Source organism: Corvus moneduloides, chromosome 23, assembly GCF_009650955.1.
Source record: "Corvus moneduloides isolate bCorMon1 chromosome 23, bCorMon1.pri, whole genome shotgun sequence".
In the NCBI taxonomy this organism is placed as follows: domain Eukaryota; kingdom Metazoa; phylum Chordata; class Aves; order Passeriformes; family Corvidae; genus Corvus; species Corvus moneduloides.
Genome location: NC_045498.1, coordinates 932,005 through 957,470, shown reverse-complemented (window position 1 = coordinate 957,470; position 25,466 = coordinate 932,005). Strand labels below are relative to the sequence as shown.

The following is a 25,466-nucleotide window of genomic DNA, read 5'->3' as shown; positions in this document are numbered from 1 at the left end:
CTGCTGGGGCACCTCGTGACAAGAGAGACTCAGAGGGGCTGGAGCGAGTCCAGGGAAGGGGCTGGAGCCCCAGGAGCGGCTGAGGGAGCTGGGAAGGGGCTGGAGAATTCCTGAGGGAGCTGGGAAAGGGGCTCAGCCTGGAGCAAAGGAGGTTCAGGGGGGCCCTTGTGGCTCTGCACAAGTCCCTGACAGGAGGGGGCAGCCGGGGGGGTCGGGCTGTGCTGGCAGGGAACAGGGACAGGAGGAGAGGGAACGGCCTCAGGCTGGGCCAGGGCAGGCTCAGGGTGGGCAGCAGCAGGAATTTCCCCATGGAAAGGGTGCTCAGGGATTGGCAGGGGCTGCCCAGGGAGGTTTGGAGTGCCCAGCCCTGGAGGTGCCCAAGGAAGGGCTGGGCATGGCACTGAGTGCTCTGGGCTGGGGACACGGTGGGGATGGGGCACAGCTTGGATTTGATGCTCTGGGAGGTCTTTTCCACCCTCAGTGATTCCATGATTTGGGAGAATGAATGAGATTTAGAGGTCTGACAGAGAGGAGTGTGCAGTGAGGAATCCAGCTGTGCCTCAGGGGTGTGAATGAGGAATCCAGCTGTGTCTGTTGGGTGTGCAGTGGGAATCCAGCTGTGTCTGGCTTTCTCCCATGTTTTTCAGCACAGGTGAGAACTGTTGAAGAGCAGAGGCTGAATCCTCCCCAGCCTCAGGCAGTGCAGTGATCCGGTGGTTTTGCTCCAGTTTCTCGCTGGTAGCGAATCCCACTTTGGGATGTGCGCTCCCACCGGGGAGGCAGGGAGTGATTTCTGAGTCAGTGGAGTGGCTGGAGCTGCAGTGTGTTACAGTGACACACATTCCTGTATTAGCGTGTGGAAATTGCTCTTCTTGAATGAGATTTACATAATTCCTGAGTGCATCCACGCGTTTCATGGCAAGGGGAGGGATGTTCTTGTGCAATGAAGCTGCTTTGGAGCTTGGTCAGGAGCGTGGTGCTCATGTCCAGAGCCTTCGTTTGGTGAGGTGGGGTTTCAGAGGGAGCTGGCTGGAGTTCTGTGTGGTCAGAAATGAGGAATTCCCTTCCAGGAAGGCAGGAGTTGGTTCCTGTGAGGATGTGCACCGTGCATCCCTTTCCAGAGGCACGGCCTGCCTGGAATAGGCTGGAACGGGGGTGCAGCCTCGGGGTGCTGCTGGCTGAGCGCAGGAGTCAGCTTTGGTTGGATCACTTCTGAAGCCATTGGGACTCCCCCTGCCCTCTCTTAGTGCCATTCCTGATTGCTGAGGTTTGTGGAGCTCCCGTCTCCCTCCAAGGAGCCAGGGTGCCACGTCGTAGCCGGGTGTCAGGGCATCGCTTCCCCGTGCAGCCCATTGATCTTGGCGTTGTCTTCTGGATTTCTTTCAAATCTCTGGTTCAGTGGTGAACCACATTTTCTGGTGATCAAATCTCATCGGCGTCAGTGCTCATCTGGGGAGAAGTTCTCTCTCTGTGGAGCTCCTTGTTTCTCGTGTTTACACCATCCTGACTCTGCTCTGTGCTCCTCAGAGCTCAGGGATCCTTAACAAGAACAGATCCTGATGAGGTGGAACATCATCTCCATTGTTTAGGAATCCCTGACTTCTGGAATCCAGAGGTGTTGGAGTCATGGCTTTGGCTTTGTGTTCTGCTGTTTCAGACCCTTTGTCCTTCCTGAAGGGGAAATGCAGGAGCCCTGGGATGTTTGTGTGCAGTAAGGTGAAAATGTGTTGCTATTTAACGTTTCAGGAGTTGAGAAATGGGAAAAGGATCTTTTGGGTGCAGTCTTTGAAAATCAAATAAATAGATCCAATCATCAGTGAAGATAAAGGAACTGTGTGACTGAGAGTGTTTACATGTTTGAGCACAGAGTGCCCAAAATCAGGCACAAGGACCTGATGTAGAAAATACTTTTATCCATATTTGTTAGGGTTGTTGGAAGAGAGATGATGAGCGATGTGACTGAATTATGTGTCAATTAGTAATTTCTTCCGTTACCTCACCTCTGATAGCTGATAGAGAAGGCAGTTTTTCTTTTCTGCTTTTCTCAGTGGCTGGGGTAAAGGATCTTCAGGAAGGGGATGGAGGCAGCGTGTTGCTCCTCTGTGTCATTGTCCTGTTGGAGCGAGTCCGGAGGAGCCACCAAGTCACCTGCAGGGCTGGAGCACCTCTGCTTAGAGAGCTGGGATTGTTCAGCCTGCAAAAGAGAAGGCTCTGGGGTGATCTCATTGTGGCCTTGCAGTGCCTGAAGGGAAGGATGGAGAGGGACTGAGGGGTGACGGGAGGAGATGGCTTCCAGCTGACAGAGAGTGGGTTACACTGGATATACGGGAGCAGTTGTTCCCTGGGAGGGTGGGCAGGCCCTGGCACAGGGTGCCCACGGAAGCTGGGGCTGCCCCTGGATCCCTGGCAGTGCCCAAGGCCGGGCTGGACGGGGCTTGGAGCAGCCTGGCACAGTGGGAGGTGTCCCTGGATGAGCTTTAAGGTCCCTTCCCACCCAAACCGTTCTGTGATTCCATGTGGACCAAACCGAATACAAACGTCACTTAATGTCCTTTCGGATTTTGCTGGGAATGCACTGCTTGGATCCTTGTAGCAGCTTTGTTTTGAGGTTTCCATGGCTCAGCACCCACCCCCGGGAGATGTCTGTTTTGGGGAAGCTGCTGGACACACTCCGAGCAGCCTTTGCGGTGGCTTTTGTGGTTTGCTGGGCCATCACTTCAGCAGCGATGGGTTTGCATCACCTACTGAATCTCTCTCTGCAACTTCTCCATTCCACAGACGTCTCATGGAAATAATAATTTGCTCTCTGCCAGCTTTTGTGGTTTGGCACATCTGGGGGTTGCAGCGCTTTCCATGAGTTCAGCTCCAAGTGCTCCACGGAAGAATTTGGTCTTGGTGACATTTGTGTGGCACCAGGCATCTGAGCTGTGCCAGCTGCGAGCAGGGATGGAGCTGGCAGGGCAGGAAAGTCCATGGGGCTGCAAATTTGGGAAGTGCAGCCCTGTTTTCACTCGGTGTCGGTGGCCCGTGTGACAAATGTCACTGCAAAAGGTGGCAAGGCGGTGGCAGAACTGAAAATAACTGAGCTGAGATACAGAAACAAGAGGACACCTGATTTTTAAGCTGGGATTCTGGGTGAATTTTAAGCTGGGATTCTGGTGACCCCACAGTATTTGAAAATTACGTAAATATCTATTAAATAGTTCAATAATGTATTACTAATCTTTGCAAAGTATGATGGCCACAGAGTAGTAGAAGAGTTAAACTGGAGGGGATTTCTGGAGGTTAATGTGGTGCTTTCCTCCATCTCATTCTTAGATGAGATCCCCAGAACACTGTCTCAGTTGAGATCTATAGAATACTGGTTTAGAATAGAAATAAAAGGTAATCCCAAGGTCTTGGTCCTGCTGGAAGTGGTGCTGGAGCATCAGAAGCCAGGGTTAAGGTCCGTGATGGTGGTATAGCATTACAGTGCTGGTCACTGGTGGGCCATGGGCATCTAAAGCAGTTTTTGGGGTATTTTTGTCGTGTAAATCACCCATCAGGCATTGCTGAGCTCCTTCCCTCGGCCTGGCAAGGCTCTGTGCAGAGCCAGGACTAAACCCTGCGTGCAGACCTGCAGCATCCTGCAAGGAGCCTGCACCAGTGTGGGCATTACTCACTTAAAAGTGCTTTATCAACTCCTCCCTGCTCAGCAGAGAGGTGCTCAGCCCTGCTGGGCTGCAGGGAGTGTGTAAACACTGAGTAGGAGGGGAGTAGTTCCTGCCTTGTGCAGGGTGTTTGTGGCTGCTGGGTCACCGGTGTGGGGCTGGGGAGGGCAGTCAGCTGCTCCCAGCACGTGGCTCAGCTGCTGGGCTTTGGCCTCAAGGCCACAGTTGGGCTTTCTTTTCTAATTTGCTTCCTCTTGTGTGCTCAGCGGCTGAGATATGGGAGTGAAAAGCAGGAGAAGGGTTTTCCTGCATTCTCAGCGTATCCAATCCACGTCAGGCACCCATCTCTGCTCCTGGGCCAGGGGCAGCAGCCAGGGAGCGGCTGGAGCTGGGCCAGGGCAGGCTCAGGCTGGAGAGCAGGGAAAGGTTCTTCCCCCAGAGGCTGCTGGGCACTGCCCAGGCTCCCCAGGGAATGGGCACGGCCCCGAGGCTGCCAGAGCTCCAGGAGCGTTTGGGCAGCGCTGCCAGGGATGCCCGGGGTGGGATTTGGGGTGTCTGGGCAGGGCCTGGGGCTGGGATTGATGATCCTGGTGGATCCCTCCCAGCTCAGAATGTCCTATGGTTTTATCTACTTATTTATCCAACAGTTTCAAGTTCCTGCTTTATTTTTCTGCTCTAAGTAACTCAATTTTCATCAAATCAAACCGTTGTGTTTTTCTCCTTCGTGTCGCTGTAACCTGAATGTAAATCTGCCAGGTTTGTCCAGGAGACTTTCCTTGATTCCCAGCTCAAATGATGCTGGCTCCTCATGCCTTGACTCCGTCACCTGAAACCTCTGTGAAATACGAGCAGAGACAGTTGTGTTAGGCTTTGTGTGTCTTAAAAGTAATTGCCGGTTGTTCTTTCTTGTGCATGTGTAAATCTAACACATCTAAATAAATCTTGGGATAATAATATGTGTGTGTAGATAATAATAAAAGTATATAAATGTTGTAACTGCTGGGAGTGTTAAAGGTAAGTCATCCTCTGGAGCTCCATAACCCTGTTACAGGCTGTAATGTGGAATGTAGCTCTGAGTCTGGATCAGAAAAATGGCTATAAACTCTGATTGTAATAAAAATAACAGCAGATAAAAGCATTTCCTCACGGCTTTTTCTCCCCCATCTATAAATAGGTGCGTTCCATGGATGAACTGAATCACGATTTCCAAGCGCTGGCTCTGGAGGGACGGGCTATGGGAGAGGTAAGTGAGAGGCCTGGAGGAAAAAAAAAAAAAATCCATATTTTGGGAGGGGGAGGAAGTGAAATACCAGTTTTTTGAGGCTGCTGGGCTGACTGTGATGCTGGGGGTTCTCCGTTCTGCCTGGGAAGTGTGGCTGTGTGTGGCTGTGTGTGTGTGTGTGTGGTGGATCAAACCCCAAACCTGCCCGGCTGGAATCCATCTCAGAGGGAGGAGCAGCCAAACCCCCCCCTGTCGGCTCATCCAACAGGAGAGAGTGGCTGCACAGCAGCAGCTCGAAATGGGGCTGGGGACAAGTGTTCCAATCCCTGGAGCAGGTTTATTTTGGGATTCACGGAGCTCAGAGCCCGTCACGCTGTGGGGCTGCCTGGCTGGCACTGCCTGCTGCCCTGGTTCCACTGCTGGCCACTCTCTTGGCTCCTGCGGGAGGGCCAGGGCCGTGAGGAACGTCTGGGTAGCGGGGCTGTGTGAGCCAGGGCTGCAGCGCTGATAAGGGCAGGGCAGAGGCTGGAGACAGGGCCCTGCAGCTGGAGCTTCACAGAGCCCCGGGCAGAGCTGGTTAATCTCTCAGCACAGCAAGGAGGTGGCAGGTCTGGGTCTGGGAAATGCCCACTGGTTTTCTTGGAAAAAAAGAGAATTCTTGTATTCTTAGAGAGACTTGAAAGAATAGCTTGTTCCTGTAGGTTCCTGGAATGGCTTCTTTGCCTTGCCTGGTTCCTTTTGGCTTTAGTGAGTGCCTTGTGGAGGGACAGAGGAGAAAATCCTGTCTGGTAGGAGGATGTTAATGTGTGGCAGCTCAGCTTGGTGCAGGTGTGGAGTTTTGGAGAGCCTTCCTTGCTGTGTTCCTCTCAGGTTCAGACCAGTTTATTTCCCCTGTGTTTAGTCCATCCTGTCTGGTACCCAGTGCAAAAATAAAAATCCCTGGAACCCTGAAGTTGCTGTTCTGGAGAGAAGAGCAAACCAGGACTGTGGCGTGGTGGGATTCATAGGGAGGTGCCCTCTCTCAGGTCAAAGACCTCGTCCTTCCCCTATTCCTTCCCTCTTTTCCTTCTCCCCCTTTCTTTCCCTCTTCCTTTCGTGGAAAACCATAATCCAGGGTTGGATGTTGATTTGACTCGAGAGGAAAATCCGTTTCTGCAGGTTGGATTAATTTACCCCAAGACTAAGAGGAGGTGAGAACGATTTTCAGAGGAGCAAACCCGACATTAACAACCTGCCTGAAGCTGCTGCAAAGCAGCTGCTGTGCCTCCATGTGCAGCTTGCCTGTGGAATGCTGGGGGTGGGAATGTTCTGAGGAGATGATTTTGTGACACCTCATTTGGGCAGGAGGCTCACTCTGGGATGGAGGGAGCACAGGTTCACAGCGAGCACCGCGTCGCTGTGCTGATCGTGACACGAGGTCACGCAGCTGAAATGGCTGAAGGAATTCCTAAAAATGCTGAGTTCCCCCAGCTTTTGGTTTATTTAGGCATTTCGGAGAGGAGTGAGTTTGGGTGGTGTTTTGGAGCTTTGCCTTCCACTGATGACTCATTTTTTTCCCCTCTTCTTTTAACCGTGATGCAGAAAGTTTTAGCAATGGCATCTTTTTGTCACTGGGCTTTTCCACATGCTGGAATGAGTGTGTTTTTCCAGGAAAGGTTGCATTTCACCCTTCTCTTTCAGCTAAACCACTATTTCTTGTTTCTCTTGGGGTTTTTCTCCCTCAGCCTCACAGTTTCCATTCTTTATCCATTGAATTTTCTCTCTCTCCAAGGCTGATTTCAGGAGATCCCACAGGATCTGTGTTGGCTTTCAGGACCATGTTCCTCACGTGGATTTTGTGCAGTTTAGATGCCCTAACAAGGCACTGGTGGTTTCCTCCCCTTCTCCTGCTCCTGGAATAATAAGGAAATTCATGGAGAAAATCAGAAAGTCTGAAATAAAGGAGAAAGATGAAGTAAATGAGGAAAAGAGCAAATCTGATTTGTATTTCTATACCTGCAGGGAGTGTCAGTAGTCTTGTTCTTGGAGTTGATAGTGAAAAACCTGGAGGAAAAAGATGAGGAAGAGCATTTCTGCATTTATTGTGTCTTTTGTCTTCTTGTTTTCTTGCTTCTTGTTAAGCACCATCGTAATTTCAGTGATTGAAGGAGTTTGTGAAGACATCAGAGCAGTTTTTAAAGGGCACTGTCAAACAGTTACATCTCTTATCTCTTGTGCCTCAGAATGCAGATAACACTTGGAGATCAGCAGATATCCTTATCTGGGAAAACTAAGAATACTTAAAAAACCTCCACAACTTTCATCTCTCCTATGGCTGTTTCCATCCTCAGACACCCAGCCGCGTATTCCCGAATTTCCAGCGAGTGGAAGTGTGGTATTTTCTTGAGTGGGAGCTTGAAAAGAGCCCCAGATCCCCTTTTTCTCCACTTGAAACTGTGCAAGCTTCGTGCTGTTGGTAGTGGCCGTGGTCAGCAGTGCAGCTCTGAGGGCAGGCGGTGTTGTCCCTCTGTTCCAGCACCTTGTCCAGGCTGTTCTCTGGGATGCAGGAGCTCACCTTGGAGCTTTGTCCAGCAGTTCCATGTGGGATTTTGGTGCTGGAGCTGAGCCCAGCACGTGTGGCCCTGCTGCTTGTGCCTCCTTAAGGCCTTGATCCCCCAGCCCTGACCCTTACCTTTGGTTTAACACAAGCCCTGTGAGCTCCCTTTGCCCCCCAGCCTCAGGATGGGGAGCTGGGTGTCTGCTTTTCCATGCTGCAGTCCCTTGGATCCGTAGCTCCGCAGCAGGGAGCGTCTGTGCGGTGTCTTTGGGGATGATGGGCGGCACAGGGGGGCTGTGAGGTGCGCTTGGGTCTGTCCCCAGCCCCTCAGAGGCCTTTGGGACTCTGGATTCAGCGTAGGTTGTGCTCAGTCTGTGTCTGGAGTCAGAGCAGCTGGGCGAGTTACTGCCTGAAACTTAATCCAGGGGGTGGGAGGAGGATGGGGACACAGAGCCATGAGGCAACTGGAGGTGCTTAACTTCAAACATGGAATATTGGGGGTAGCAGGGAGTGGCACCCTGCTCTGGGAAAGAAATGCTGGTAAGAAATATTATGCATTTAACTGAAAGTGTTTAATTACTGCTGGGCTGCTGCCCTTGCAGGTGGCAGTGCTGGGGTCACTGAGTGTGGGCAGTGAAATTCCTGCAGCCCCTGAGGATCGTTGTAGGGGAACTCTGGGACATCAGAACCTGGAGAGGCAGCTCCGATCTCTGCTCCTGGGCCAGGGACAGCACCCAGGGAGCGGCTGGAGCTGGGCCAGGGCAGGCTCAGGCTGGAGAGCAGGGAAAGGTTCTTCCCCCAGAGGCTGCTGGGCACTGCCCAGGCTCCCCAGGGAATGGGCACGGCCCCGAGGCTGCCAGAGCTCCAGGAGCGTTTAGGCAGCACTGCCAGGGATGCCCGGGGTGGGATTTGGGGTGTCTGGGCAGGGCCTGGGGCTGGAATCCATGATCCCTGTGGGTCCTTCCAGCTCAGGATGTTCCATGGTTCTGTGCCCATGTCCATGGTTATGCCCCATTGTCCTGGAGAAGCCGCTGCAGAGGGACAGCTCAGAGTGGTTGTGACACTGGGGCTGGGCACTTCTGTACCTGGTTTAAAGAAAACAACCACAAACCAGACAAAAATGAAGAAAAAAAACACCCCAAACGAAACCCCTGTGCCTCTGCTTTCCATGCCACTGGTGCCTGTGCCGTGTTCCCATAAATTCATGATTCATTGGCAGCTGAGGAGTGTTGGCAGTTGGGAATAATGTTTGGGTCGAGTTTTTCAGTTTCCCAGGTGCTGGCAGGGTTGGAGATGGGAGCAATGGGGCCAGGATGGAGATGGGAGCAGTGGGGCCGGGATGGGAGGGAGAGGGACCAGGATGGAGATGGGAGCAATGGGGCCAGGATGGAGATGGGAGCAGTGGGGTCAGGGTGGAGATGGGAGCAGTGGGGCCAGGATGGGAAGGAGAGGGGCCAGGATGGAGATGGGAGCAGTGGGGCCGGGGTGGTGATGGGAGCAGTGGGGCCAGGATGGGAAGGAGAGGGGCCAGGATGGAGATGGGAGCAGTGGGGCCGGGGTGGTGATGGGAGCAGTGGGGCCAGGATGGGAAGGAGAGGGGCCAGGATGGAGATGGGAGCAGTGGGGCCGGGGTGGTGATGGGAGCAGTGGGGCCGGGATGGGAGGGAGAGGGACCAGGATGGAGATGGGAGCAATGGGGCCAGGATGGAGATGGGAGCAGTGGGGTCGGGGTGGTGATGGGAGCAGTGGGGTCGGGGTGGTGATGGGAGCAGTGGGGCCGGGATGGGAAGGAGAGGGACCAGGATGGAGATGGGAGCAGTGGGGTGGGGATGGGAGGGAGAGGGGCCAGGATGGAGATGGGAGCAGTGGGGTGGGGATGGGAGGGAGAGGGGCCAGGATGGAGATGGGAGCAGTGGGGCCGGGGTGGTGATGCTGCCACAGCAGCTCCCCTGGCACATCAGGAAGGCTCAGGGGCCGGGAGCAGACCTGAAGGGGAGCACAGGGAATGGTCAGCCATTGCCAGTGCTCTCCTCCCTTTGTTCTGTGCCCGGAGCTGTGAGCTGTGGGACCCCGGGGGGGGCAGGGCTGGCCGTGCTCCCCTCCCTGCCCTCCTTGCTCCCGAGGGCCGATAACATCTCCGGCCTTGTAAAGCTGAGCCGGACCTGTAAATACCCGCTCTGCCTTCCCTACCTGTTGCTGCAGAGAAACCCACTTCTGCACTGCACAGATGGCTGCTTTTATCTTAATATTTGCCTTGTCTGAGGGCGATCAGTTTTCTTAATTTGTCTAATTCATAATCCCATCTCAGTGGGATCTCTGTGCCCTGGCTGCTGGAAGAACTGCTTTTGTTGATGATGTGCAAGTCCTCCCCTCCTCCCTGCTCTGCTAAATTGAATATTGGCCTAACTCGTAAGTCCTCTGTAAGAGGGCTTAGCAGGATTATTTTCATACTGGATAGGGTCAATTTTAATAAAAACCAGGGAATGAATAAACGATTCTCGTTCTAAACCGCTGCTTGTTCTTTTTAAATTTCCAACCTGCAGAACTGGATGAGAGTCACTTAAAGCACCTTTTTTTTCCTCTCCATTGCAACTGACAACTTTCCCTGAGGAAAAATCCATTGTCTTGGCAGCCTGTTGCATAATTCAGTGCAGATGCTTGCTGCCTGCTAACCCTCTGTACTGCTTGGAGCAGCACTTGACAGAACAAAGCCCCCCGTTAGCCTCTGTTAATATTGGCTTTGGGGTTTCCCTGATAGCTGTGAATAGATCTGGAATCTCCATGTGAGGTAAACATCTCTCTTCTGTTTGTTTCTGCTGTTGGGACAGAACTTCCAGGTGGAAATTTGATGCTTCTGGTGGGGAAAGATTAAACAGGAGGGGGAAGATGAAACTGGAGGGGACAGAGCTGGGGTGGTTTGTGCGGGAGCAGGAGGGTGTGCAGGAGACAGTGAGACTGAAAATGTTTTGTGACACTTGGCTGTGATTCACTGCAAAATCCAGAAGGTTTTGGGGTGCAGTTCTGCAGGATCCTGTTGGTAAAGGTTTGGTTTTCCTTAGGAAAGGGGTAGAGCAGCAGAAAACAGGGAAGGGCTGAAGAGCTTCAGATCCCTCTCCAGCAGGGAAGTGCTGTAACAGAGCCGGGTGTGCTGCAGCTGCTGCAGGTCTGAGAGAACCCCAGAGTGGTTTGGGTGGGAAGGGACCCCAAAGCTCATCCAGTGCCACCCCAGGGACACCTCCCACTGTGCCAGGCTGCTCCCAGCCCCAATGTCCAGCCTGGCCTTGGGCACTGCCAGGGATCCAGGGGCAGCCCCAGCTGCTCTGGCAATTCCATGCCAGCCCCTGCCCACCCTGCCAGGGAACAATTCCTTCCCCAGATCCCATCCAGCCCTGCCCTCTGGCACTGGGAAGCCATTGCCTGGGTCCTGGCCCTGAATCCCTTTTAAGAATCCCTCTCCTTTATCCTTGAAAAGAAAATTTTGGAATTTTTAATGTTCTGTTCTGCTCCATCTTTCCTGTCTCTGTCCTGCAAGCCCATACCCCTCCCATCCTTTATTTCTATTGTGAGGGTGGGCAGGGGCTGGCATGGAATTGCCAGAGCAGCTGTGGCTGCCCCTGGATCCCTGGCAGTGCCCAAGGCCAGGCTGGACATTGGGGCTGGAGCAGCCTGGCACAGTGGGAGGTGTCCTTGCCATGGCAGGGGTGGCACTGGGTGGGTTTAAGGTCCTTTCCAACCCAAACCATTCCAGGATTCTGTGGTTGGAGCTGTGGCTGCAGAACACTTTGTGTCCTGCGTTTTGAGGTGTTGTCAGAGGAAATGGGAAGTGTTTAATTGCAGCTAGAATTCAATCAGTTTGTGCTGCTTTCTGTTCAAAACTCCTTGCAGTGCCACGAGGAGAGTTGTTATTTCTGCACTGTGGCAGCAGCAGCAGGAAAAAAATCTGCATTTGAAGAAATATGGGAATGACAGAAGCTTAAAAAAAATTTGCAAGACACCTGATGTGTGTTTATGTTTATAAATCCTGGAGAGGGGTGGCTTGGCTTTCACCTCCCTGCCGGTGCAGATGGAGGAACAGGTTCATCTGCATTTGGAAATGATTGTTGCTCATGGGAGTCTCCTGTCCTTCCATTTGGAGTTATTTTGGGATTGCATAAAGGGGAGCACGGTGCAAGGTCCCTGCTTTCATCCTGCAGTGGGAGAATCTCGAGCAGCCTACGCCGTGTTGAGGGTGCGAGGAGAAATCCTGTCTGAAATCAGCCTGAAAAGTGATTGATTTTGTAAACAAACAGATCTTTGTAGAGTTGGGGAGGAAATGGAGAGCACAACTGTTCTGATTGTGCTTTAAAGCAGCCCTGAGAGCTGTGAAATCAGTTACTCCTGCTTCCCCAGCAGCTGATGGACTCCTCAGGTTCAGCCTTAAATTCGCACATCTGCTGCTGGAGTTACAGCAGGAGTTGGTATCAGCCAGGATATTGAATTTGATCTCAATCAGGGTATTGAAGTTGATATCAAATCAAGATATTGAAGTTGGTATCAGGGTGTTGAAGCTGATATTGATCAGGACTTAGCCCCACTCCTGACAGCGAGGAGGGATCCCCGGATCTGATGATTCCTGTTTGTTCCATGGTAATTCCAGGCAGATTCGAGTACTTTTCATCTTCAGTTCCTTGAGTGTTATCCCAACGTGAGGCAAGGCTCATTTCTGGGTTAATTTGCTGTGGATGTGCTGTGGTTCCCCCTGTGAATTCCATCCATCCCACCCAGAGGATTTACTGGAGTATTATCCCCTTGGAGATGCCACTGGGAGGTGTTTCCTGCTGAAGCTGTTCCCAAAACCCCCAAATGAACGGGAATTGTTCTCTCTGCCATCTCAGCCTCCAGAGCAGTCACCCCTGGGCTCTCCCAGCCCCGGGCTGGCTCCGTCCCGTTCCCAGGGAGCTTCTCCCGCTCGTGCAGTCCCCGCACGTGGCCGCTGCTGGCCCAGAGCCGCTCCCTCCCATCGGTTCCCAAGCAGCCCCTGGAGCAGGAGAGCTGGGAGCTCCTGCCATCCCTCCATCCATCTCCTGAGCTTCTCTGTCCCTCCAGCAGCAGCTGGGATGGGGAGGCAGGAGTTGGTGCTGGGAGCTCCCAGGTGGGCTCAGGAGAACATTTGGATCACGATCTTTGCCTCCTCCTTTCCCTTCCCTGGCGAGTGCAGAGAGGCTGGAGGGTGTCAGCTGTGTGAGTGCCTGACGTGTGTGGGGTTCCTGGAGCTGGGAGGAAAATCAGGAGTGGGGAGATGGAATTGTTCCCTCAGCTTCCACCCCGGAGTATATCAATATTTGGATTATATCAGTTGTGTTTAATGATTGATGCCTGATAGAAGGGAGATGCTTATGGTTTCTGTTTGCATTTTATACTTATTTTAATCATGCTTTGCTTTGTTTTGTTCTTTTTTTCTTTTTTTTCTGTTTTGTTGTTTGTTTTTTTTTTAATTGCAGCAGCTGTTGCCGGGTAAAAAGTTTTGGGAATCTGATGATTCCAGCAAAGATGGACCAAAAGGGATATTTCTGGGAGATCAGTGGAGAGACAGTGCTTGGGGAACATCAGGTAGCTCAATTATTTCCTTAATTTAGTTGGGGTTGAATACAGAAATGTGCAATTTATTTACTCAAAGTCGCTGGCCAGCCTGGATGACACAGCTTTGAAAAGATTTAAAAACCCACCTGGATTCTATAATGAAAAAAAAGCCAAACAGAAAACCTCACATTGCTTTGTGATAAAATCAAGATATCCGTAGGTGTCTGAACACTGTCCAATGGGAATATGTGTAAATTTGTGTTTATGTGCTTAAAAATCTTAAATTGCCCTTAAAATTTCAGCTTGTGATGTGTTTTCTGTCTTGGGATGGATTAACTGAAAGTTTGCACAAAGATATTGGAGAACAAGGTGAATAAAAAAAGAAACCCCTTCATTTTTTCAGTACAAAACCAACCAACCAAAAGCCAGCATTAGTTAAAAACAAATAAAATAATGTTCTGAATGAGTGTTGAGTTAAATCTGCCAAGGATTTTGTTCTTGCATCAGAGACTGTCCCTGCTTTTGGACTCGAGGGGAGAGCAACATTCAATTTAAAAAGAAAAAAACCCGAGGTTTTGAATTAGTATTGAATTTTATCTGCCAAGGATTTTGTTCTTGGCTCAGACACTGTCCCTAATTTTGAACTTTGGGGGAGAATATTCAGGTTGGTTTTAGGTAAACGGCAAAAAATCCCCTGCAAGTGCTGGGATTGAAATGCTGACCTTTGATTTGTTCTGTCCTTGGCTTCTGCGTGTAATGAATCTGCTCCTGAAGCACTCCTGGGTGTCTGCTGCAGGTCCCAAAACCTCCAGCTCCCAGGAAATGGGATTTACAGCTCCCAGGGAATGGGATTCACAGCAGCCCCTCTGTTGGGCGGGGTTTTTCCTGCTGAGAATACCCATTTTTAAATTGAAGTCTTTGAGACAGTGATAAGGCCTTTTTTTATTACTCCCATTGAAAAATGGCCATGAAAAGGGGACAGAGCTTCTCCAAATGTGCCTGGGTGGGTCAGTCTGGGCCCTGGGGGGATTTTGGGGAGCTCCTGGCCTGTCCCAGCCCTCAGGAGCACCTTGTGCCTGGCTTTGTTAGTCCAGCCTGGAGCTGAGGGGGATTAAGGCTGAGCCAGGCTTTGGGAACAGCTGAGGGTGGGACTTTCTCCTCGCGGTGACACCCCCGGCCAGGCTCATCCCACATCTCCAGGAGTCCCAGCCCTTCCCAGCCCTCCCTTTGCCGATTCCCGCTAATCCCACCGCTCACAGTGGCCCTGAGTGTCTGGGAAGTTTCCCTTGGCTCACCCAAAAGAAGGGAGCAGCACCCGAGGTCTCTGCTCCCTAAAATCCCCGCAGCGCCCACCCGGCCTCCGTGGGATGGTGGAGCCTGGATCGTGCCTCGGCTCCGTCCGTGCCCACAGGATGCCCTGCAGGCCTCCCACGCGGGTTTGGGGTTTTCCTCTGTCTCGAAGCTGTGGCTTTAGAGCCTTTACAGCCAGCCCAGCTCCAAGCTGCAGGCCTGCCCTTCCTTCCCTCCCGGGGACACGGAGCTGGGCAGCAGTGCTGCGGTAAACCTGCCTTTTCCCTGGTTTTGGAAGCTGTTTCCCCCCAAAATCCCCCCAGTCCACGTCCCTCTGTGGCCACACTGGTGGGAAAGGAGGGAAGTTTAGCCAGGGAATGGAATTACTTTCGCCGGCTTTGTGAGGAAGCTCCAGTGTCAGTATCCTTGGATATTGATGTCCCTTCCGTGTCCCCTCATCCCCTGGCAATTCCCAGACCTGCTGCCTGTTATTTTTGACTCCCTGGCTGTTGTCAGGAGCAGAGAATTCCTTCCCTTCCCTCCTTGGGGTCACTCCCTCCTGCCCAGCCAAGGGTTTTTGCAGGGCCCAGAAGGATTTGGAGACTCCCGAGTCTGTCCTGGTTGGACCTCACAGCCTCAGGGATGGCAGAGGGCTGGGGCTGGTGCAGGAGGACTGGGGGATGAGGAGGAAGAAATGAACTCCTCAGAAACCTTTTCCTGAGGAAAGAGCAGCCAAAACAACTCTCTGATCATGACATGAGCACAACAACTGATGGGACAGAGGACGCAGGGAGAGGCCATAGGATCACGTTTTAGATGACAACCCAAAACTTGTTTATCACTGTACTAATGCAAGAGTTTTACTAAAACTAAAAACTAAAACCTTGGTTTTTTTAATTGCAACCTTTAATTAGTCTTAAATTTCTGAAATTCTATGATTTTAGATTTTAAACATAGCTCTCACTTGTAAATTTGCATGTTGTAGTATTTAAAAAATGAGAAAGCCATCCTGGTTTTACTAATGGACATCACCAGAGTGACAAAGTTGGCACTTTTTCGTGCAAGCAAGCCCCTGGGGAGTACATATTGAATGATTTAATTTGCCTCCTTTGAATAGTTGGATCTGCTTGTGAGAATTTCCATGTTTCTGTTCCAGATCACTCTGTTTCCCAGCCAATTATGGTTCAGAGAAGACCTGGGCAGGGCTTCCATGTGAACAGCGAAGTCAACTCGGTGCTGTCACCGCGGTCAGAGAGCGGAGGACTCGGAGTTAGCATGGTGGAGTATGTGCTGAGCTCATCTCCTGGAGATTCCTGCCTAAGGAAAGGAGGATTTGTAAGTGCCTGATCCCCATGTTTCTGTTCCCCTGCTGTCCTTTTCTCCCTTTGCTGCTCGGTTTGTTCGTTTGTTGATCATTCCTAAGGCAGAGCTTTCTTGCTTTGCTCTCGGTGTAGCTCTTCCCCCAAGCAGGGCAGGTTTTGGCCTTGACTTGGAGGATGGAAGATGGGAGATGGGAAGGTGCTGGCATTGTCTGATTCCCTGGATAAGCCCCCCGGCAGTAACACCCCATCCAGGCTAATCCTTGGAGAAGGTTGCACAAACACCTCCCCTGAGCCTTGGCTGCCTTGGTGCTGCCTCAGAACAAAAACTCCGCGGGATGGTGCCAGAAGCGGGACACAGCTCCAGACCCGCTCCTCACCTGATGAGAGCTGTCATGGCACAGTGGTTATCCTTGTCCTGTGGCTTTTCCTTACGCTATTTTTTTGGGATAACCCCCCTCTCCAATAAATGTATTGCTCTCACACCCCCTTCCCTGGCATTGCTGCTTGCTGGATGGATGTGTTTTACAGCTGGCATTGCTTTCCACACAGGTCGTTTCCCACGTGTTTTGTGGGGTGGGGAAGGAGCACAGCCTCGAATTTCAGACTGTGGGGAGAGGTGGCATCGAGCCCAGCCCTGTAGCAGGGAAAAGGGCTCCAGAAATGGTGGAAAACCATCCTTTGGATGCTCTCCAGGGAGCTGCTTTGCAGCTTCCCTCATCCCTCCTGGGATTGCTGGCCCTCATTAGGCGGTGCCTGAGAACCTGGGGGAGCCCTGAGCCGAGCAGAGAGGATTTTTGGGATGTGAGCGCTCAGGGCAAGGAGCCCATTTATCCACGTTGGGGGTCAGGGAGGGATTTGCTCCTCAGCACAGTCAGGGTGACAGTGGTGACCCCGCTGTCACTGCTGAACAGACCCCGTTGCTTGGGGGAGTGTCGCTCCAAATCTGCATTTACAGGTGGCATTCCCAGGTAATGTTCAGGAAGCACAATTTTATTCTCTTTCAGAAGCAGCATCAAAAGATTTTTGCTTTCAGAACAGTTCTGTTTTCTCTAAATATGAGGGGGAAAAATCCCTCCCTCCAGTTAGAGAGAGTGGGAAAAGGGTTCGGTGCCAGAGGCACAAACGTTGTGTGCAGAGCACTTCTGCCTCCAGCAGGGAGGAGGGCAGGGTTTGGGTGTCTGTCCCTGTGACAGCACCAAAGCTGCCTCTGATAAATATGTTTATATGCCCCTTGCTGGTTTTTATCATAAATTATGTTGTTTTTCCTCTCCCTTTTGTTGTTCAAAACACTGCCCCAGGCATCATGGCCCTTTATTCTCCTCCCAAGTGAAATAAAACGCAGACATGAAGGGCAGGAACGCTGCAGCTGTAGCGCCACTCATGAAATGCTCCCCACAACAGAAATCCTTTTCTTCCTCCTTTTTTTTCCCCCCCCTTTTCTCCCAAAGAAATTCGCTCCAGGATTACAGGAGCCAGTGACTGAGGCATGATTTATTTGAGTGTTTTTAAATGAGCTGTGAAGTTTTGGAATTCACTGTTGATGCCCCCAAAACTGAGGTCATTTTCAAACACTTGTCCAGTCAAGAGCTGTCTCTGACACTGAGCCAGGCACTTCAGAGAGGCTCTAATTCAGTTTATGCCCCTGCAGCATTTGCTGGTGTTGATTTGGAAGTGCTTAAGTCCCATCTAGAAAGAGAATTCTTTAAAATTATTTTGGAGTGGGATTTTTAGAGCCTATAAAAACAAACCTTGAGTTACTAAATGGAGGAAACCTGAATAGATGAAAGCCCTCTTGGAAGAGTGAGAACGAATTCCCTTATTTCTTTGATTATTATTGAATATTTTGCATTTTTACCTACTTTTTGGTAGGAATTAATGTTTGCAAGTGACTTCTTTTGTTGTGACGTGTGTCTTTGATTTGTTACCATCTCGGGGTAACGGGAAAATTGATCTGAAAACTCAGCTTATTAAAACAATGTCTCTTTTGCCCAGGGGCCAAGGGATGCAGAGAGTGACGAGAATGACAAAGGGGATAAGAAAAACAAGGGCACGTTTGATGGAGATAAATTGGGAGATCTGAAGGAGGAGGGGGATGTGATGGATAAATCCAATGGTTTGCCTGTTCAGAATGGGATCGACGCCGATGTCAAAGACTTCAGGTATGTTCATAATTAATCAGTTAATAATTAATCAGCATTGGGGTCTAACCTCAGCCCCCCCCAGGCTCTCACTCCCTCCCCTGCAGTGCCATGGTGGGGGAGAATCTGAGGGGGAAAAGTGAGAACTCGTGGGTTGAGGTGGAAACATTTTCATGGGGAAGGGAAAACTGTGCATGGAAGCAAAGCAGGAATTACCCAGCACTTGCCAAGGGAAGGTGCTCAGGCATCCCATTGCCAGGACAGCTGGGCTCCCCTGCAGTCACTGGAGCCTCTCCATGGCCAGGGCAGGCTGAGGGAGCTTCTCCTTTATGGCACCACCTCCAGGCAGTGCTGCTGGGTCTGGGTGTGTGGTGCTGCTCTGATGCTGGGCTGGAGCGTTCCTGGTTTTACTTTTTGTTCATATTTTTTAAATACATCCATTTCTCCCTAGAATTAACTCGGGGAACTATTTCAGACCATCTTTTTTATTTACCCCACTCTACTCCAACACCTTCAGGCCGTTCTGGTGAGCCTGATGCTGGGCTGGAGCATTCCTGGTTTTATTTATTTTGAATTTTTTAAAATACATCAATTTCTCCTTAGAATTAACTCAGGGAACTCTTTCAGACCCTCTCATTATTTTTCTCTCTTTTGTTGCACCACCTCCAGGCAGTGCTGCTGGGTCTGGGTGTGTGGTGCTGCTGTGATGCTGGGCTGGAGCGTTCCTGGTTTTACTTTTTGTTTATTTTTTTAAACACATCCATTTCTCCCTAGAATTAACTCAGGGAGATATTTCAGACCATCTCTTTATTTCTTTGCCCCTCTTTTACCCCCCCTCCAGGCAGTTCTGGTGGGTCTGGGGGTGGGCTGGAGTGTTCCTGGTGCTGCTTCCTGACGTGATTTTCCCTCCCCGCGCAGCCGCACGCCCGGGAACTGCCAGAACTCTGCCAGCGAGGTGGATCTGCTGGGCCCCAACCAGAACGGCTCCGAGGGCCTGGCCCAGCTGGCCAGCACCAACGGGGCCAAGCCCGTGGAGGACTTCTCCAACATGGAGTCTCAGAGCGTGCCCCTGGATGCCATGGAGCACGTGGGCATGGAGCCGCTGCAGTTCGATTATTCCGGCACTCAGGTCCCCGTGGACTCGGCTGCGGCCACCGTGGGGCTCTTCGACTACAATTCCCAGCAGCAGGTGAGGAGCTGATCCCTGACCCACCTCTGTGGCTCCAAAGGAATCCACGTGGGATGGGATGAGCTCGGGATCCTGTCCTGGGAGAAGGGGTGGAGGAAGATTTGAAGCGTTTTCATCGTCTTCGTGCTGTGTGGGTCCTCAGAGGAGATTGGAGCAGGAGATCTGCTTCCCATGGCAGCAATTCCCACAGCAATTCCCACAGCACTGCCCTCTCGAGTGATCCTGGGTGTCATTGAAAAAGAGCTTTAAAGTAGTAAAAAGTGTCAAAAAACCCAAGCACCACCCACCCTGGAGCCCTGAAAGTGGCTGAGAGGTCCAGGAAGTGCTCAGCCCGGGTGTGAGCCCCGCATTGGGTTTTGCTGAGCCTCACATTTGGCCCTGCTGAGCCCCACGTTGGGCTGGGCTGAGCCCTGCACTGAGCTGGGCTTTGCTGAGCCCCACGTTGGGCTGGGCTGAGCCCTGCACTGAGCTGGGCTTTGCTGAGCCCCACGTTGGGCTGGGCTGAGCCCTGCACTGAGCTGGGCTTTGCTGAGCCCCACATTGGGCTGGGCTGAGCGCTGCACTGAGCTGGGCTTTGCTGAGCCCCACGTTGGGCTGGGCTGAGCCCTGCGCTGAGCTGGGCTTTGCTGAGCCCCACGTTGGGCTGGGCTGAGCCCTGCACTGAGCTGGGCTTTGCTGAGCCCCACGTTGGGCTGGGCTGAGCCCTGCACTGAGCTGGGCTTTGCTGAGCCCCACGTTGGGCTGGGCTGAGCCCTGCACTGAGCTGGGCTTTGCTGAGCCCCACGTTGGGCTGGGCTGAGCCCTGCACTGAGCTGGGCTTTGCTGAGCCCCACGTTGGGCTGGGCTGAGCCCTGCACTGAGCTGGGCTTTGCTGAGCCCCACGTTGGGCTGGGCTGAGCCCTGCGCTGAGCTGGGCTTTGCTGAGCCCCACGTTGGGCTGGGCTGAGCCCTGCGCTGAGCTGGGCTTTGCTGAGCCCCACGTTGGGCTGGGCTGAGCGCTGCGCTGAGCTGGGCTTTGCTGAGCCCCACGTTGGGCTGGGCTGAGCCCTGCACTGAGCTGGGCTTTGCTGAGCCCCACGTTGGGCTGGGCTGAGCCCTGCGCTGAGCTGGGCTTTGCTGAGCCCCACATTGGGCTGGGCTGAGCCCTGCGCTGAGCTGGGCTTTGCTGAGCCCCACGTTGGGCTGGGCTGAGCGCTGCGCTGAGCTGGGCTTTGCTGAGCCCCACGTTGGGCTGGGCTGAACCCTGCGCTGAGCTGGGCTTTGCTGAGCCCCACGTTGGGCTGGGCTGAGCGCTGCACTGAGCTGGGCTTTGCTGAGCCCCACGTTGGGCTGGGCTGAGCCCTGCGCTGAGCTGGGCTTTGCTGAGCCCCACGTTGGGCTGGGCTGAGCGCTGCGCTGAGCTGGGCTTTGCTGAGCCCCACGTTGGGCTGGGCTGAGCCCTGCACTGAGCTGGGCTTTGCTGAGCCCCACGTTGGGCTGGGCTGAACCCTGCGCTGAGCTGGGCTTTGCTGAGCCCCACGTTGGGCTGGGCTGAGCGCTGCGCTGAGCTGGGCTTTGCTGAGCCCCACGTTGGGCTGGGCTGAGCCCTGCGCTGAGCTGGGCTTTGCTGAGCCCCACGTTGGGCTGGGCTGAGCCCTGCGCTGAGCTGGGCTTTGCTGAGCCCCACGTTGGGCTGGGCTGAACCCTGCACTGAGCTGGGCTTTGCTGAGCCCCACGTTGGGCTGGGCTGAGCGCTGCACTGAGCTGGGCTTTGCTGAGCCCCACGTTGGGCTGGGCTGAGCGCTGCGCTGAGCTGGGCTTTGCTGAGCCCCACGTTGGGCTGGGCTGAGCGCTGCGCTGAGCTGGGCTTTGCTGAGCCCCACGTTGGGCTGGGCTGAGCCCTGCACTGAGCTGGGCTTTGCTGAGCCCCACGTTGGGCTGGGCTGAGCGCTGCGCTGAGCTGGGCTTTGCTGAGCCCCACGTTGGGCTGGGCTGAGCCCTGCACTGAGCTGGGCTTTGCTGAGCCCCACGTTGGGCTGGGCTGAGCGCTGCACTGAGCTGGGCTTTGCTGAGCCCCACGTTGGGCTGGGCTGAGCGCTGCACTGAGCTGGGCTTTGCTGAGCCCCACGTTGGGCTGGGCTGAACCCTGCGCTGAGCTGGGCTTTGCTGAGCCCCACGTTGGGCTGGGCTGAGCCCTGCGCTGAGCTGGGCTTTGCTGAGCCCCACGTTGGGCTGGGCTGAGCCCTGCACTGAGCTGGGCTTTGCTGAGCCCCACGTTGGGCTGGGCTGAGCCCCATGTTGGGTTTTACTGGGTCCCACACTGGGCTCTGCTGCCCCGACCAGAGCAGCCTGAGGCAATTACGAGTTCAAACCCTCTCCTGCCTGAGCCTGGTTTAAACCCTGAGGGCAGAGTCCACCACTACAAACCTTTATCTGAGCCTGCTTTAGGTTTGTTTGACCTTTCTCCCACACAAGCCCAGAGTCCCTGATCCAAAGCCTCCCTTGGCTCCTGCTGAATGCTGGGCCTGGCTCCAGCAATCGACTCCTGCTCTGCTCCTGTTCCTGCTCGTTTGGGTAATGATTGTAAACTTTATTGTATTGTAAACCTTCCCTTTGCAAGTTTGATATCCCTCCGAGAAGAACGGAGCCCTTTGTTGTAGCTGACTGCAGGGATGTGTAACTCTCCCTGGCTTCCCTAAAATATCTGATTTTTTTAGCAGAAGAGCCTCTGGCACTCTGGAGTGAGGGGAGCCATTGCCAAGTTTGTGCTGAGTTATCACAGCCTTAAAAGCAATGTAAATAATCTGTGTTGGAGCTCAACTGGCTGCTCTATTCTACAGCATCTTGGGGAGGTTAATGATGGAAAATTTAATGATTAAACTAAATAGCTGCTGTAGAGTTCAAAAAGGAAAAAAAGCAGATAGTTCCAAGTCTTTGTCTTGCTCTGGTGTAAGGCCTGGGATGCCAGAATTACTTTTAAACCATGAAATTGTGTGGTTTTTAAAACATTAGGGCTACACAAGTGAGCTGCTTCTGGAGAAGCATTAGGGATGGGACTGGAGCGGCAGGAGTGGGAAGCCTGGAATTTGCATTTTGTCAGGGTTTTCTGTTTCAGTGAAGGCTCATTTACAAGCTCGAGGAGTTTTTATTTGTTTCTTTCAGCCTTTAAAAATTAAGATTTAAAATTTGGCACGTCTGGCACCCACTGGTGGAAATAAACCCTCGCAAAGGAAGGCAGAGCAGGGAAGGGTCCCCGTTTTGGGAGCGATGCAGTGCGGATTTCTGGCTGGGTTTGGGATTTTTGTTTCATACCGAGTGGATGGGCAGTGTCCGTGTGCAGCTGATGTCCCCTCTGTGTCATCAGCTGTCTGGGAATCACGGGATCACTGAGGGTGGAAAAGCCCTCCCAGATCAAATCCGAGCTGTGCCCCATCCCCACCGTGTCCCCAGCCCAGAGCACTCAGTGCCACCTCCTGAATCCTTCCTTGGGCACCTCCAGGGCTGGGCACTCCAAACCTCCCTGGGCAGCCCCTGCCAATCCCTGAGCACCCTTTCCATGGGGAAATTCCTGCTGCTGCCCACCCTGAGCCTGCCCTGGCCCAGCCTGAGGCCGTTCCCTCTCCTCCTGTCCCTGTTCCCTGCCAGCAGAGCCCGACCCCCCCGGCTGCCCCCTCCTGTCAGGGACTTGTGCAGAGCCACAAGGGCCCCCCTGAGCCTCCTTTGCTCCAGGCTGAGCCCCTTTCCCAGCTCCCTCAGGAATTCTCCAGCCCCTCCCCAACTCCATTTCCCTGTTGTGGAGCCCAGGTCCCCTCTTGTCTCTCCCTGATTTTGGGGGAGCAGTGGGGACACAGCTGCTGCCCCTCAGTCCCACCCAGGCCCTGCTGAGCTGCCAAACAAGATCTGTTATTGTCAGTTTTTGCAGCTTCCACCTCCAGTGAAAGCAAACAGGAGCCTTTGTGAGCCTGAAGTGCTGTAGTGAAGATAAGGAATCACTCCCCAGCCAAGTGTGCCCTCTCAGGGCAGGTTTGTGGAAATCCAGGGATCTTGGCTCCCACTTGTGCCCATTTCCTCAATACCTGATGCCCAAAGCCGGGGTTTGTCCACTGCCAGTCTCGGCCTGGATGAAAGGAATCTTTTGCCGTTCAGTTGTCAGCAGGAAATCTGTCCTGAACAAGGGATCTGATCCCTAAAAGTGCCCTTTGGGGCTGTGGGGAAGCATCCCATCCTTGGAAGGGATTAGGAGCCAGCACAGCTGGGAGCAGGATGAGGAAGGGGAAGGTTTTACCCCCGTGTCATCTGATTAGAGCTGTCAGATGTTGGTGTCGCAGGAGAAACTGGCTCAGGGAGATCTGATCTCCCAGCATTCCCACAACCGTGGGGTTCTGCTTCCTTGGAATTCCCTCAGTGAGCTCCTCCACGTGCTGGAAATCATCCTTCATTTGTCCTGGAGGAGAGGGGAGCAGCCTCACTGCAGTGCTGGATGGTCTCCCTGAGCTCCTGCAGAGCCGTGTCAGGCCTTGCAGCTTTTCATTCCAAATGCATTTTCCTGCAGCCTGAAGTGCTCCAGGTGCACTTTCCTGGTACCTTTGTAAATTCAGGTTAACATTCCTGTTGCAGAGGTTCCTCGTCCTTTTCCCCTCCCTCAATCCCCCCATTTCACGCTGATTTGTGGGGTTTGGGGTGTGGGGCTGGGCTGTCAGCAGATGGAGACAGCGCAGCGAGGCTTCAGCAGCTCTTCCTAAATACGCTGAGGTGATGATTCCCAGAGCTCCCGTGGCTTGTCTGGCTGAGGAAAGCCTGGAATTGGGATGGTTTTCCTTGGCTCTGCCTCCTTGGACAGGCTGCAGGATGAAATCTGCAGCTGCAGGGTTGGAGCTGTGCTGACTTTCTTCTGAGCAAGGCTGTGAATTCAAGTGGGAGGAGGGAGAGGTCACAAAATCCTGGAAGGGACCTTAAATCCCACCCAGTGCCAGCCCTGCCCTGGCAGGGACACCTCCCACTGTGCCAGGCTGCTCCAGCCCCAATGTCCAGCCTGGCCTTGGGCACTGCCAGGGATCCAGGGGCAGCCCCAGCTGCTCTGGCAATTCCATGCCAGCCCCTGCCCACCCTGCCAGGGAACAAGTCCTTCCCAAGATCCCATTTAAATCCTTCCTCTCGTAGTTTAAGGCCATTCCCTCTTGTCCTGTCCCTCCATCCCTTGTCTCTCTCCAGCTTCCTTGCAGTCCTTTTATATCTGGAAGTCAAATTTTGCAGGGATCAGCTGAGCCCCCAGAGCAGGCAGACAACGAAAAGAAGAGCCAAGAGCAGCAGGTGAAATACTGGTGGTGAAATACTGATGCTCTGAGTAGGTGTGGGTTCCTTTTTGCCAGCTCTTCTGATTTCCACATGGATCAGTGAGTTGCATTTGGGAGGTGTGGGAATCCTCACACGTGTAAAATGAGCACAAGAAGTGTTTTCAGAGAGAGAAATGCTTTTTTTGCCCTCAAGACAAGGCAGTAATAACCCGGCCATTTCCTCTGGGCTTCGCTGCGTGGAATCCACATCCACAGGCTGGAAAAGCAGATCCCAGGGATGCAAAAGCATGTGAATCCTCGGGGGTTTGGTGAAAGTTTGCAGCTGAAGAGAGCTAAAAAGCTAAAATTGCTGAACCAACACAAAAGCAGAGCCCAGACGCTGGGGTGCTGCAGAGGAGCCCCCCTCCAGGGAGCAGCTCAGGGGGTTTAGATGGGTTTTCCCGTGGTTGCCCGCAGTGAAGGAGAGGCCGCTGGGCGCTCCCTCGGAGCCCTCCTTGCACCTTGCAGCTCCTCTTACCCACGGTACCCGCGGGGTTTTGCCCCACGGAGTGCCAGGGCAGCTTTGCCCCAGCTCCTGGTGGCACCCGAGCAGAGCTGCCCCCGCTCTGTGTGAGCAGGAGCTGCTGAACGGCTCCTCAGGGCTGCCCAAGGGGCGAGAAGAAAAGGGCTGTGGTGCACACAGACTGCTCAGGGCGTTTTATGGCCGGGGAGGCCATAAAGTAACTGTAGATCTGATCTTTTTCCCCACAAGGAACACTGTGATGTTTTTAGGAGCCCCAACGTCGAGAGGGATGAGCAAACAAAGCCCTTGTGAGGGTTTGGCACACAGCAGGTTAATTCTGGCTCCCCTAAATGCTGCATTTCCACCTCATAAACCTGGTGCTGATCCCTCAGATGAGTTTTCTCCATCTGAACTTGTAAAAAGACAAAAATAAAGGTGGATTTTTCTCACCCAGGTTTGCTCACCTTCCTCTCAGGAGAGCCAATGCCAATTTTTTGCCTTAAAAAAAAAATAATAATCAGATTTTCTTAATGTTTCTGGGCTTCTTCTTGAGTGCTGCGGGTTCCTGCCAAAAATTTGGGCAGAATTATTGCTGCTTCTGCCAGCAGTTCACTTGTCTGAAAGGAGGGCAGGGTAATGGGTGTGAAAATCGTGGCCATTTGGGCATCCAAGTCTTTTCTGAGGGAGCAGAGGGAGAAACCATTTCTCACTGTGGTTTGTGAAGTCATTCCCACCTCGGAAATGATCCCTGGAAGGGAGGGGGGACGGACACGCTGGATAATTTC

The 25,466-nt window shown here is 53.0% G+C and overlaps 1 protein-coding gene across 7 annotated transcripts in view; it reads left to right on the top strand.

Moving 5' to 3' along the window:
- Window positions 1-25,466, top strand: part of PUM1 (pumilio RNA binding family member 1) — a 92,184-nt gene that overhangs the window by 14,839 nt on the left and 51,879 nt on the right. For 5 of the 7 annotated variants that reach the window (XM_032132134.1, XM_032132132.1, XM_032132131.1 and 2 more), the window contains exons 3-7: window positions 4,825-4,893; window positions 12,889-12,997; window positions 15,414-15,592; window positions 17,572-17,738; window positions 18,636-18,906. In XM_032132134.1, coding sequence (XP_031988025.1) covers window positions 4,825-4,893; window positions 12,889-12,997; window positions 15,414-15,592; window positions 17,572-17,738; window positions 18,636-18,906 — 795 coding nt within the window. The remainder of the gene's footprint in view (window positions 1-4,824; window positions 4,894-12,888; window positions 12,998-15,413; window positions 15,593-17,571; window positions 17,739-18,635; window positions 18,907-25,466) is intronic. The other 2 variants (XM_032132130.1, XM_032132128.1) reach the window with 1 other exon arrangement.